This window comes from Notothenia coriiceps, unplaced genomic scaffold (assembly GCF_000735185.1).
Source record: "Notothenia coriiceps isolate Sejong01 unplaced genomic scaffold, NC01 NC01_scaffold00009658, whole genome shotgun sequence".
Taxonomy (NCBI): Eukaryota; Metazoa; Chordata; class Actinopteri; order Perciformes; family Nototheniidae; genus Notothenia; species Notothenia coriiceps.
In genome coordinates, this window is record NW_011342359.1 from 250,980 (window position 1) to 263,517 (window position 12,538).

A 12,538-nucleotide genomic window follows, 5' to 3' on the forward strand; every position below is an offset into this window, starting at 1 on the left:
CTCTTTGTAAATGGAAGACTCCAGTTTCCTGTTTCTTTTTTAACTACAGAGCAGAATTAAAGTCTTGCATAATTAGTCTGGGAAAACGGGCCGGCTGTTGTTATCGTTATTAAGCAGTTCAAATAAATAGCAGTTTATTTTAAATACACGCTGTCTCAATAGTCTCGTTTACCTTTTTCTCCCATTTTTTAAAATCTTTTTTAGTGAAAACCCTGTAGGCTAATACACCGGCAGTGCTCATTAGATATATATTGTGCATTGTTCTTCTTCGGGTGATATTGAGACTCTCTTGAATTTCCTTTGCCGAATTCGAGTTAATACAATTTTAACATTATTATTTTTGTATCGACTGTACGGTAGCCGAGACACATTTAGGTGGAGTCCAAATCTTTCCAATGGTTGTTATAATGTTAATAACATGAGACGAACGCTTCACTTGCATCAAATAGAAATGTGAGATCGGTGCTTAATCCTGCTTTGTTTACTTGTCCTTGAGCCCCTGAGGAGACTTATGGTTTGCTTTTATTGTTTTTTTGGGTCCAGGAGTACAATATTCACGGCTGGTGGGTTGGCGAGCTGAACGGTGCTGTGGGGATCGTCCCCAAGGACTTCATGCACCCTGCCTACATCCTCTGAGCTCCAACAGGTACCGAGGCACTCTCTTATCATCAGCATTATGGACCATTACTGTGGCCTAATACACAAAAACGGTCCCCCTGGTACTCATCGAGATTGCCATTGAGGTATATTCAGTCGTTGACCTGCCATTTATGGCATCTGCTGGCTGGAAGAAGTACTGCGTAATCTTAACGGGGCAATGGGTATGAATAAATATGTGCAACAAAAGCATGATTACAGCGCCGGTTGTCCTATTTAAGAAAATGATTCCCTAATACTGTTAGATAGGCACAGCTAAAAATGAATACTGAATTATTAATGCATGTTTCTCTGATGGTGTGTTTATTTGTTTTTATTTTCACAGCACTGTTACTGACGCCGGCCATACATTTCAGAGTCGGCCCCTTCACATTATCTATTGTTATTTGAAAAGTATTTTCTCTCATAAGACTAAGTTATATCATGAGGATGTGCTGCCGTAGTACTTATTCCTGTACACTTAAAATCACTTATAAACGTTTTTCCTACAACATTAATGTTCAAACTCAAGCTAAAACAAGTTGACCAATCAGTTTCTCAATGAACAGAAAATTAAGCGGCACACATTTTGATTGTTGAAGTAATTTATAAGGAAAAGCAAATTTGTTTTATATAATTATAAATGTAATATATTTGTGTTGTACTAAAGATGGGACAAAGAAAATAAGTTTTGAGTTTACATTGGGCTCTGTTAAATTGGGATTTTTCATAAACTTAATAAAATGATCTGAAAAATAACTAAATGAAAAGAAGTGTTAGCTCTGGTGATAATTGTTTTTTTGTTTGTCATTTATCAAGAAAAGCTCCTAAAATGTCCATTTTCTTTGATTTATATCAGTATAACTTTTATATATTTGTGATTTTGACTGCCGTTTTGGCATAAAAGTAATTTGAAGCATGGGATCTTTTAATGGGGATATTTTTCATAACTAAACAGTTATTTATCACAGTGGTAAATACAAATTAAAATGAAAATAATTGTTGGATGCAATCCTGAATACTAATGTATCAATTAACTGTTTAAATTGAGAACTGTGTAAATTGTTGATTCTCATTTTTCGGATAGAGGTTAAAAAATATCAGATGTGATGTACAATATGAATAATGTTTTAAATACATTGTACCCAGACTTTAAAGCCTTTCCTTCTTGTTTGATCTCTTCAGTGAAGTCTGTGTGGTGGGTTATTCAACTGTTTCATTTTCAGCCACTAGGCGGCAGGATTGCTCCAATATCTTGTCTTAAAACCATAAGAGATGTTTTGTAAAACATGTAAAATCAGTAACATTAAACCACAGAAAAAAAACATTCAACACAGTTAAGAAGAAAAACTATTTATTTGAAATAAAATGATATACATGGACACAGTCACTCAGGGTTTCATAGTGGCCCTTGTAGATCCATGTTATAAAATAGGTCTCCTGCATAGGGCAAACATTCTTTTAAAAATACAAATTCTTAAAAGCAGCTTTTGAAAAAAAAAAAACCTGCACTCATTGACAGTGTAGAACAAACAATGAAAACCAGTCATCTATTATCCACCTAGACAACAAAGGATGTGTGACAAGGCTTAATTCTCTGTGCAACCACACAAAACTCTGGGTCCCTTTTAAACAAATGCAACGGAATAAAATCACCAGCAGCAGAATTGCTCGACAACAACGTGGAAAACGTACATCCATACTCTTAGAATGTATGCTGTGATTAAACAAACTATAACCCAAAGAGCAGTGTAGCCCATAAATACACTTGAAACACACCCTGCCAGACTAACAATACAAAAGCTTAGTGAGTGTATCTGTTGTGAGTTTTGAACATTAAACAAATTCAGTGAAAGAGCAGAAGTCGTACAGAAATGACACAAACATTGAATAAACATTCTGGAAATCTAAAACTGTCAAGTTGTCAGTGACTATTGCACAGGGGTTCAAATTATTATCATTTATTTATAAAAAGTTCAATAACAAAACCTAATATTCATGTGTGCATTGATGGGTTCAAATGTTTTCATTTGAGCTCTCCTAATAAATATCTATAAAACATCATTTGTAAGAGCAGTGTGCTTCATAAGGGTAAACTATTACTAGTTCTAACATGTTACTGAACTGGTTTAATGTTGACTCCAACACAGTGCGTCTTTCATTGGTTCACAAAGCCAGCTAGTGACATATGGGATTATAAACAGGACATGCTGATTCTAACAGTATTGTTGTCGAGCAGCAGGCCTGGATTTTAAAACGTATCTTTATCAGGATTCAACAGGAGACAGTTGTTGACTTAAAGTATAAAGTGTTTTTTAAATGTTTCACATTAAATGAGGTTGCAAATGAGAACTGTGTATGATTCTCCAGTGACTGTAACGGTAGATTTAATCAGATTTTAAGCGTTTTTTCTCCTGTCCAAACTGGCCGTGAAGGTATAACATTTTAACAATTGTTATATTGATGCTTCAGCAGCCTGACTTACAGGTTAGGTTGATAACGTTGTTTTTGTTTTGAATTTCCTCTTTTTCTTCCTGTCTCCCCAGCTACTTAAGGAAATACAGACAGAAATATAGTAAATAGACTTCACTACAGGAAGCGTTTTTTACTGTCAATTTAGATTTCCTTTTTAAATGATGGTATCTCTTGACCGTCAGCATGGACAGCAGAATCAATTACGGCCCCAAAAGTGGTATTATAGAGACTTGAATAAAAGGTGTATCTATCCTTTGATACAAGTGTACATTTCTACCAAAATTTCATCCAGAGAATGACGTCATTTTAGAGAAAGCTAATTAAGCTTAAATAAACATTTTTTAATTCACATTTGATGTTTACACCATTGCCTTAGCACTTCATTTATGGATTTAAAAAAGAAAATTCCCCTCATATGCTTTTGGTGAACTTGAGCCCCCTCTGGTGTTCCCAAAAAGCTAATGAACACCAAACCAGAGAAAAACAGCGCCAATATTTTTGTTTACCCGAGTGTACATTAAGGTGCACTTTAAAATTAAATATACATTATTTAACAAGAAAAAAAATCATTAGTTAGTTAGACTTACCATTTGTGACAGATCAGACCATTTACGTTGTGAAGATACTACAGCGCACAAGGGCCATTGTAGATTACAATACAATTATAAATACACACAGAATAAAGTCAAACTTTTATGAGAAAAATGCTCTTTTTTGGTCAAATCGATTCACTTTGCAAGGTTGGATTAAACTCACGTGTATGACGCCTGCAGTAGATGACCAAAAATAGCAATACGGAAATACTTGTTATTTTAGCCTGGAATCACCATATTATTATAATAAGCATTCAGACTTTCAAGAGATATTGCCAAGAATTGGGCATATTCAGAAAAAAATCAACGTACAGATTCGGTGAGGTTAAAGCCTTTTGTGCCGGACCCCCAACACAATGGACAGATGAAGGATGTCACCATGTTCCATAATGTTGCACCGCCCGTCTATGGTTTGACTGGCAGCTGTGGGGTTGATTCAACTTTGCAAATTTGAGCAATCTAGTTCCTTGACTAAAAAAAGCATTTTTCTTATACATTTACGATTTATTTTAATATCAGAATGTTAAAGTTTATTTTTGGTACACTTTTGAGAAATTCTGATTGTTTTTCACTGATTACTACCCACCTGCTCCGGCTCTTAATTATTTAATATTTTAACATACAATGGCCCAAATACGGCATCATATGAAGATGGTTTATAAAGAGCAGAATTTTAATGTGCCTTGTTTTTGTGTGTTTGAGATCAAATGTGTCTATGGCAGAAGACAGCTTTCACAATATTTAGTTTTCTGCCTCTGTAAGGGTGAAGCCCAGGTATGTGAGACCATTCAGCCGTTTGACTAAAGCACCTCTACCTCATGAGCCTCCTTTGAGGCATCCAAAGACTGCAAGGACACGTTTTCCTTCTGCGCACTTCCACTATCAGCTAACTCAGGTGTGCAGCTTCTCTCTAAGATACTGAAGTCACTATTTTCTGTCAAATCTCCACCTGTTACACTTGAGATCAAATCCAGAGATGTATGCAAGTCACTGATTTCGGTAATGTATTGCAAGTCGTCCTCCTCATGGGCAAGAATGTCATCTTTTTCCACAATGCATCCATTGACGTGTAGGTCCAAAATGTTTGCCCTTGGGGTCTGCACTTCTTCTGCCCAGTGAGCGACCTCCTCGTGAGGAGTCTCCATGTGTCCCTCTGCAGAGTGGATCAGCTCCTCTGCCTCGTCACAGACGCTCTCTTCATCGCTGACCTTGACAATGCTTTCATTGGAAGATGACTGGCTGTCCTCGTCGCTGTCATCTTTGGTCCTTACCAGATCCACTTCCTGTTCAACCAGATGGTCTTCCTGTTCAACTTGGTCCATATGTTGAAAAAGGTCATCGTCGCTGCCTTCCACCTCTGGGTGCACATTGTCAGTCTCTTCATGGATTTCTGACATATATGCCATCTCATCTTTCCTCTCAGGTTCATCGCTCATTTCCTTGTCTGCGCTCTTAAACTCCTCCAGACAGCTGGCATCTTCAACAGGAGTCTCAGTAGAATCAACGTGTTCCAGTCCATTAACTTCAGAGACAACATGATTCTCTAAAACACTTTTCTCAAAGCAGACTTCAAGAACCTCCTCTTGGGATATGGTGGCACTTACTAAAAGAGGGTTCTTTAAGTCACTGTCCTTAAAATCGAAGTGGACCTTTTCCGTATTTGCCTCCACAGAACTTTCACAGTGTTCAACCTTCTCCTCGGTGTCCGGATGAGGAACAACCCTCTCCTCTGTGTCCGGATGAGGAACAACCTTCTCCTCTGTGTCCGGATGAGGAACAACCTTCTCCTCTGTGTCCGGATGAGGAACAACCTTCTCCTCGGTGTCCGGATGAGGAACAACCTTCTCCTCGGTGTCCGGATGAGGAACAACCTTCTCCTCGGTGTCCGGATGAGGAACAACCTTCTCCTCGGTGTCCGGATGAGGAACAACCTTCTCCTCGGTGTCCGGATGAGGAACAACCTTCTCCTCTGTGTCCGGATGAGGAACAACCTTCTCCTCTGTGTCCGGATGAGGAACAACCTTCTCCTCTGTGTCCGGATGAGGAACAACCTTCTCCTCTGTGTCCGGATGAGGAACAACCTTCTCCTCTGTGTCCGGATGAGGAACAACCTTCTCCTCTGTGTCCGGATGAGGAACAACCTTCTCCTCTGTGTCCGGATGAGGAACAACTTTCTCCTCTGTGTCCGGATGAGGAACAACCTTCTCCTCTGTGTCCGGATGAGGAACAACCTTCTCCTCTGTGTCCGGATGAGGAACAACCTTCTCCTCTGTGTCTGGATGAGGAACATTCATATCTTTTGTATCCACTGTCTTATCGCTCTCCTCTCTTACGGAACACTCCTCAAACAAGCTATCCACCACACATTTCTCCTGGAAGTCAGTATTCATGGGCGAGTGCACCTCTACAGGTGTCTGTATCCGACGGCTTTTCTGCCGAGTCTGTTCTTCAAGGCTGAGACTCTCAGGAACATTCTGGCTTTCACCCAGATAAAAGGTTGCCTCTGATGGGACACAGTCCTCAACAATGGCCTCAAGATGGTTGTCCCCCTGGAGGACCATTACTGAGGAGTTTTCCTTGTGCAGGAACTCAACTGTGTCCTTATCATCGCGCTCCAGTTCACAATCTCGAGGTTCAGAGTCAACACAGGACAAAAGCTCTGGACTGCAGGTCTCTTTAAGTTGTAGGCAAGGTTGATGAGGAACTGGGCTGTAAAGCGGGACAGAGAAGAACATTTATTAACTTACAATTTAAACAGAACAGGAACTTGTTTAGAATAGTAGTTCCCCCACTATAACCCACAGTTTTTTTTAACTCTGCCACAAATCCCACTCAAGCCAGATTCGAAACTATCTTTACTGGGAATATGGTAAGCATTTACCGCAGCGTCAGGACTAAAATGACCAGATTCAGAGACAGTTTCCTTCCACAGGCCATAAGACTATTTAACACCTGAGCTTACACTATTTAAATGTTTTGGACAATTTTAATATAATTTAATAAAAATTCACCTATGACCTAAGTGCTTCATTCATTGCATAACTACACCATAACTACACTAAATGAATGAATCTTGAATCATTTGGTAAGTTGACAGCTTCTCAACACAATTTGGTCTCCTTTGGGAAAATAACGTAATAATTAAAGCTGTTCCCTATTATAAAAAAGTAAAGATCTTTGCACAAATGATTCCTATAAAAGTAAGTCGAACAGAAAAGAAGCTTGGGATATACACTTATTTATGTTCTTGACGAGAGTGGTCAAGAACTCTGTATGTTAAACATAGAACTACCGTCAGTAGCCAGGAAGCTTAGCTTAGCACTTAGACTGGTAACAGCTAGCCTGCCTCTTTCCTTCAGTAACCAAATCTGCTTTGCTGCACCTCTAAAGTTGTTCAAACGCGGAACTGTAAATCAGGAAGTTGGTAATGAGCTGGACTCTTTATAGGCCAGGCAGGGGGCAGATTTTATCATCTTTTGACAAAGCCAGAGTGTCTGTTGCCCCTTTTACAACACTAAGCTAACTAGCTACATATGAACCATATTGATAAACGAGTGAGATCAATATTCCATCAAACATTCAGCAAGAGTGAATAAGAAGTGAATAAGTCTCAAACTATCTTTAATTCAATGAATACAAAAAACAACATCCAGGAGGTCTAAAAACCTACATTAAGCAATATGATGAGGAATTGATGTTTTTTAACTTTGCATAGTGTGTTATAGTTACATGTTTTCCAGCACCTTGAACCATCCTGTGTATTAAACATGCTTTAAAAAATAAAACTATCTGCCTTGCAATGGCACGTACACATAAATAATCAATAATCTTAATTAAACAGAAGGGACAATGCAAAGGAAAAAATTGTTTTCAACACCATTAAGACTAAATCCTACCTCTCCATGGACTCATATGAAACGGTCAAACTTGACTCCTTGATGGGATCATCCTCCTGTGCCTGAGCGTAGCCCCGATTGGACGAGACGTAGGTGAGGATGGCGTCCGTCACAGAGTAGGGAGTGTGGCCCTGCACGCAGTCCTGGATGTGACCCACTGGCAGCTGAGTCTGCAGGAAGAGGTGGAGCTGGCTGTCTGACAGACACACTGTCATGTTCACCACACTGCCAGGACAAAAAGGTATTTGTTATAATCGTAGTTTGCATAACAAGAATGTAATTTATATTACAGCAGATGAAATATATTTGTTCAAAGAACACTTAAAGAACTGACCTGTCTAAGAAGGCCTGAAGACCTTTCCTCCTCCTCTCCAGGAAGTCCTCATTAATGAAGGAGAAGAAGGACTTAGCTGGAAGGTCTGGGACTGGCCTACAAGGAAGAAAAAAACACCCCTGTTTGTAGATTATAGCTTCTTCACTTCAGTAAGTATGGAACAGAAGTGCAATGTTGATGAACTTTACAAAAATGGGTGACATGCTTCTTTGGTTTCTCTTTTTAACACCATTTCACAATAAAATACATTAAAATAATTGAATTTAAGACTGCAGCACTGCAGCAGGGATGACATGTTAAGGGCCAACTTGGAAGTTAGTATGGACCCATGACAAAAAGCCAATTGGACTTCTTCATTGCAAGATAATATTCACAAATTAACCTCTTCTATAATTTTGAAGCGAAACAAATAAACGATTTACATCATGGTCGCCTGACTTCAACATCACTACCCCTTAACTTGCCGCTTGTTATTTGATTTTACGCTCTTATCTCTACTACAAAAGACTTTCCTGTGAAAGAGCATGAGTAAAACACTGGCAGTGAATGCTGGCTACAGAGAAGAAGACAAAATGTCAAATCGTTCGAGCTTGTGTTAACCACAGACATTTTTTATACACATTTAACCAAAGGCCCATCCAAAAAGCTCATTGACTAAGGGATAGGAGAACCAGAAGTGTAAAAATGCAAACTCATTTCCTGGTTATAGAACACATCCTGCAGCACTCTATAGTTAAACAAGACTCTCCCTCTTCACAACAACTTACACCAAGCCCGTGTTCTTCTGAAGCTTCTTCTTGAGCCAGGAAAACTCACTGTAGCGCCGACGCACGCACGACGTCTTGGCTGTGAAGGCCTTGCTGTTGGTCTGCAAATTAAAAATATATATTACTGTCAACAAAACTCTATTATTCAGAGCCAAAGTAGGAGCCAGGAGGGTTTTGGTCTAAGCTATTTATTGACAATAAGAAAAATATATCATAGCACTAGCCTCATCTTTCAATTTATTCATATTCAATCTTTTCAACCTAATGTTGTAACTCGAGACCTAACTCCTGCTGAGGTATAGCAGGACTAAAACGTTATCATAGGTCAGTTTTGTTCCAGTAGCGTGCTGTGACACAGTCAACTGATGTTTGCATAACAAGCTCCGTCTGACAGACCATAATCAATTACGGGCAGCATTGGTTAAGTTCTCACGTCATTAAAACTAATTCCATTAAAAGGGTAAAGGTCCTCAAAAACATCCGTCCTTCCCTTTTTTGATCAATTCATGTATTCTGTAACTGCAACTATTTTAGACATTTTTGAAAGAAATGACTAACATGTTCCGACAAACTTGTTCCGGTATTTCAAATGTCTGAGTATTTGTCTTTGTCGCACATGATCGCAAACTAAAATATCTTTGGGTTTCAGACTGTGGTTACGGCAAAACAGGAAGTTCCGTCTGTGTCTTAGGGAAACTCAAACAGGTATTTTTCTCTTGACAAAATAATTGATCTGTTTTTTCAAAAGATAATATGCAGGATAATCAATAAAGAATCGTATTGTTTGTTATGGCTGCTCAATTAGTAAATGTGTGGGAAAGAAAACACAAGGCCTTGTTGAGTAAAAGCTTTGAAATATATAGATGTTCATTTTAACTTTGTGCAAACTTGTTTTGTGTCCTTGCTGTCACATTTACCTCTACGAAAAACAATAGTTTATAGTGACACAAAAGGAGGTCACATGATCTTAGCCAATTTCATGAGTCAACACCCACACAGCACATCCCTCTGTGCATGAAGCCTTGCTGCTGACACAGCATTACTCAACACAGGCGGCTGCCCTGACAACATTATCAACTCCGGTACAAAAACATGTAAGGAATCCATGCTGCTGCAGACGCAGTGCTTCCAGAAATTGGAGTTCGGTTAAACCCAAATTCAATATGGTCCCTCACTTTTTTGGTACTTCAGGCTATTGATTCCTATTGCAGTCATTAGCATGGTTTAGTATGACATAGGCCTAATAGAAACTATGTTTGTAGGTTAGTTGGAAATACTTCTACAATGGTAAAAGACTACATGTAATTATTGTGTCTTAATTTAAGATGAGGCCAGTTGATTACTGAGGCACATTTCAACAAAGTCCATTAAATGTCATTCAACTTTTCAAATAAAAATAAATCTAGGTTATTCCCGGCAAAACATTTAGAAGCGAAAAATAACGTTTGTTTTTGATTATTCTGATGGTTGTTATCCTAAAATATGTATTGCCTCTCTACATTTTTATCCAACCAAAAAGCTTAAAATATTCCATTTGTATTTAAAGAAAAAAGAAAGGCAGGCAATTGTAATTTAAGGGCTAATACTTACATGTAGGAATATTTTGTAATCCACAAATGAATTCCAGGAGCCTTCATTCTGCACGCGGGGATCTTGGACCCGCACTGCAACAAACTCCTAAAAAGGACAAAAAGAGTCTCAAGTTTAAATATAAACTGTAGTGTCTGTGTGTATTGCTTCATCGTGGTCAATCAATCAATGTTTATTTATATAGCCCAATATCACAAATGTTACATTTGTCTCAGTGGACTTCACAGTTTGTACAGAATATCAGTATGACAAAAGAACCAAACCAAAAGATTCAAATCTACAGAACAAGCTGTGTGTCATGCATTACAAGTCTTTAAACACATCAATGGGCAAATTGTTCTTTGACATTTGTTAATTGGGATTTTTAAGGAAAGGGAGAGTTTTAGATTTCACCAACAAGATAACATTAGACAGTTTCTAAGATTACATGCAGAAAAAGAGGGAAGGGAGGTTACTTACATCTTCTTCTTGATTGTTGATCATCCTACCGAGTGCAGCACTGCAACGAGAGGGGAAATCAATGATGAGGAAATTACATATAAAGATCAAACTGTGTTACGTCTTCTATAGTGTTGTTTCATGAGCTGATGACTCATCCTGCCAAAGAGAGGCTGGTCAGCACAATCCACTGAGTCACTGTGGCAGGCATGTCCCTTTAGCATTTGGGGTTAGACTCTTTTTCAGGGTGTTTAATGAAGATACACCTTTCCTGGAAATACAGTAGTTTGCTAAGTCTGACTTTTGTATTTCCGCTCTCTATTATTAGCTTATCTACCAGAACTGTAGAGCTGGTACACCAACATTCCTTTAATATAACTCAGGCTAACTCACCCATCACCAGTAAGGTCTGGCACATTCCGATTAGGGCGGCAACAAACAACTATCTTCCTTACAGAGATATTATTTTTTTTAATCGATTGGTTGTTTCAAATTAAATCATGTGTATTTTTCACATGCACAATCATACACAGTATCATTTGTATGATATTCTGTAATTACTAGCTTCAGAAAGCAAACAGATAACAAAAGTTTTACAAAATACTCTAAAAATAATACATTAATTAATACATTAGCAATGATAAGACATGTCAATAAGGGCTGAAATATAATTACGCTCATTATCAAGTATTTGTACTAAAAAATTTTTTTAAATTAGCTATTACAAAACGTAAGAAAATATAAAAATGTATCCAAAGTAATATCTTCAATATCATTTGAAAACAAAAATGATAAATAAAACAAATGAAATAGCTGTATCAATTGATGTTGACAATAACTAAATGCATTTCAGACAATGTTTATTTCCGAGAAACTTGCACCACCACGTTTCTTAAACAAAGTACTATCAACTCACTTTTATCAGCCATTTCTCTATGAAAACAGATAAAGTATTGTAGCTATGATGGGTGTTTTCTGATAATTGTGCCCTGATCTGTTTAAAATTAATTCAGTAAGTAATGCAAAATAAGATATCTCAGAACGAATTCGCATGTATAACGTTTTCTCCATAACAGCCAACACTTTTCCGAAAAACAACGTAAGTGTTCTGGCCTGAATACACACACTTCTAAACAATGTGGCTACAGGAAACATCAGCTAACGTTAAATGCTAACCCCAACTAGCCCTCTTACTTTCACGAGTTATATGTCGGCTGCAGCGGAAGTATCCAGCCGGCTTTGGTCGATGAAGTCCTGCCTGTCGAGGTTTCAGTTTTATTTAAGCGCAAGATCCTCAAATAATGAGGCTTGTTTTGTCCAAACAGCTCCCCTCTTCGTTTCGCAAGTCACAAGCTTCAATTGCTGCGACGAAACAATGACGTGTATGCTTCCGGTAGGCATGCGGGCAGAGGTATTTTTGTTTTTTTGTATTCACCAATAATATTTCAATAATATTTCAACTGACAACATGAAATAAAAATACATGTTGACAACAAATATCAATAGGTTTAATATTACAAGTTTAATTAAACACTTGCTTACTGTTTGCTCACGTGATAAACGTGAGACATGTAGCTTCTGAAATTCAACGTAAGTGTAATTTAAAGGACCCTTTTCCTGGCAAGTAAATTACACTTACTGATTTCAGGGAGTTTTTGCTCAGGGAATAAAGTAATCGGAAATGTATCTGAATTAAGCCCCTAAAATGTACAGTTGGCTGAAGAGTAATAACAAAGGTCATTCATGGCGAGTCAAAGTTGTGAGATAAATTATGATCGGTGAAAACTAGGATATTTGGTCGTTATTTTG

General features: G+C 38.0%; 2 protein-coding genes across 4 annotated transcripts in view; one reads left to right on the forward strand and one right to left on the reverse strand.

Annotated features, from left to right (window-relative positions):
• Nucleotides 1-3,788, forward strand: part of skap1 (src kinase associated phosphoprotein 1) — a 35,828-nt gene extending 32,040 nt beyond the window's left edge. The window contains exons 12-13 of the mRNA XM_010771148.1: nucleotides 544-646; nucleotides 983-3,788. Coding sequence (XP_010769450.1) covers nucleotides 544-636 — 93 coding nt within the window. The 3' untranslated portion in view covers nucleotides 637-646; nucleotides 983-3,788. The remainder of the gene's footprint in view (nucleotides 1-543; nucleotides 647-982) is intronic.
• Nucleotides 1,974-12,088, reverse strand: snx11 (sorting nexin 11). Of its 3 annotated transcripts, none has more exons than XM_010771146.1 (8): nucleotides 11,924-12,088; nucleotides 10,751-10,790; nucleotides 10,292-10,378; nucleotides 8,702-8,802; nucleotides 7,935-8,030; nucleotides 7,601-7,825; nucleotides 5,972-6,413; nucleotides 1,974-5,941 (listed from the first exon to the last, which is right to left on the reverse strand). In XM_010771146.1, the coding sequence occupies exons 2-8, from the start codon at nucleotides 10,772-10,774 to the stop codon at nucleotides 4,505-4,507; spliced, it is 2,412 nt and encodes an 803-aa protein (XP_010769448.1). In that variant the 5' UTR covers nucleotides 10,775-10,790; nucleotides 11,924-12,088; the 3' UTR covers nucleotides 1,974-4,504. The 3 variants fall into 3 exon arrangements, with proteins under 3 accessions (XP_010769448.1, XP_010769449.1, XP_010769447.1); XM_010771147.1 differs by having other exon boundaries at nucleotides 1,974-5,431; nucleotides 5,492-6,413; XM_010771145.1 differs by having other exon boundaries at nucleotides 1,974-6,413.
• Between the last annotated feature and the right edge of the window lie 450 nt (nucleotides 12,089-12,538).

Bases quoted from the DNA above. Each gene is read 5' to 3' on its own strand.
- snx11 (XM_010771145.1), bottom strand. From the start codon at position 10,774: ATGATCAACAATCAAGAAGAAGAT. The intron at 10,379-10,750 runs GTAAGTAACCTC...TGTCCTTTTTAG, and splicing joins TCAACAATCAAGAAGAAGAT to GAGTTTGTTGCAGTGCGGGT. The intron at 8,803-10,291 runs GTAAGTATTAGC...TTTAATTTGCAG, and splicing joins ATTACAAAATATTCCTACAT to ACCAACAGCAAGGCCTTCAC.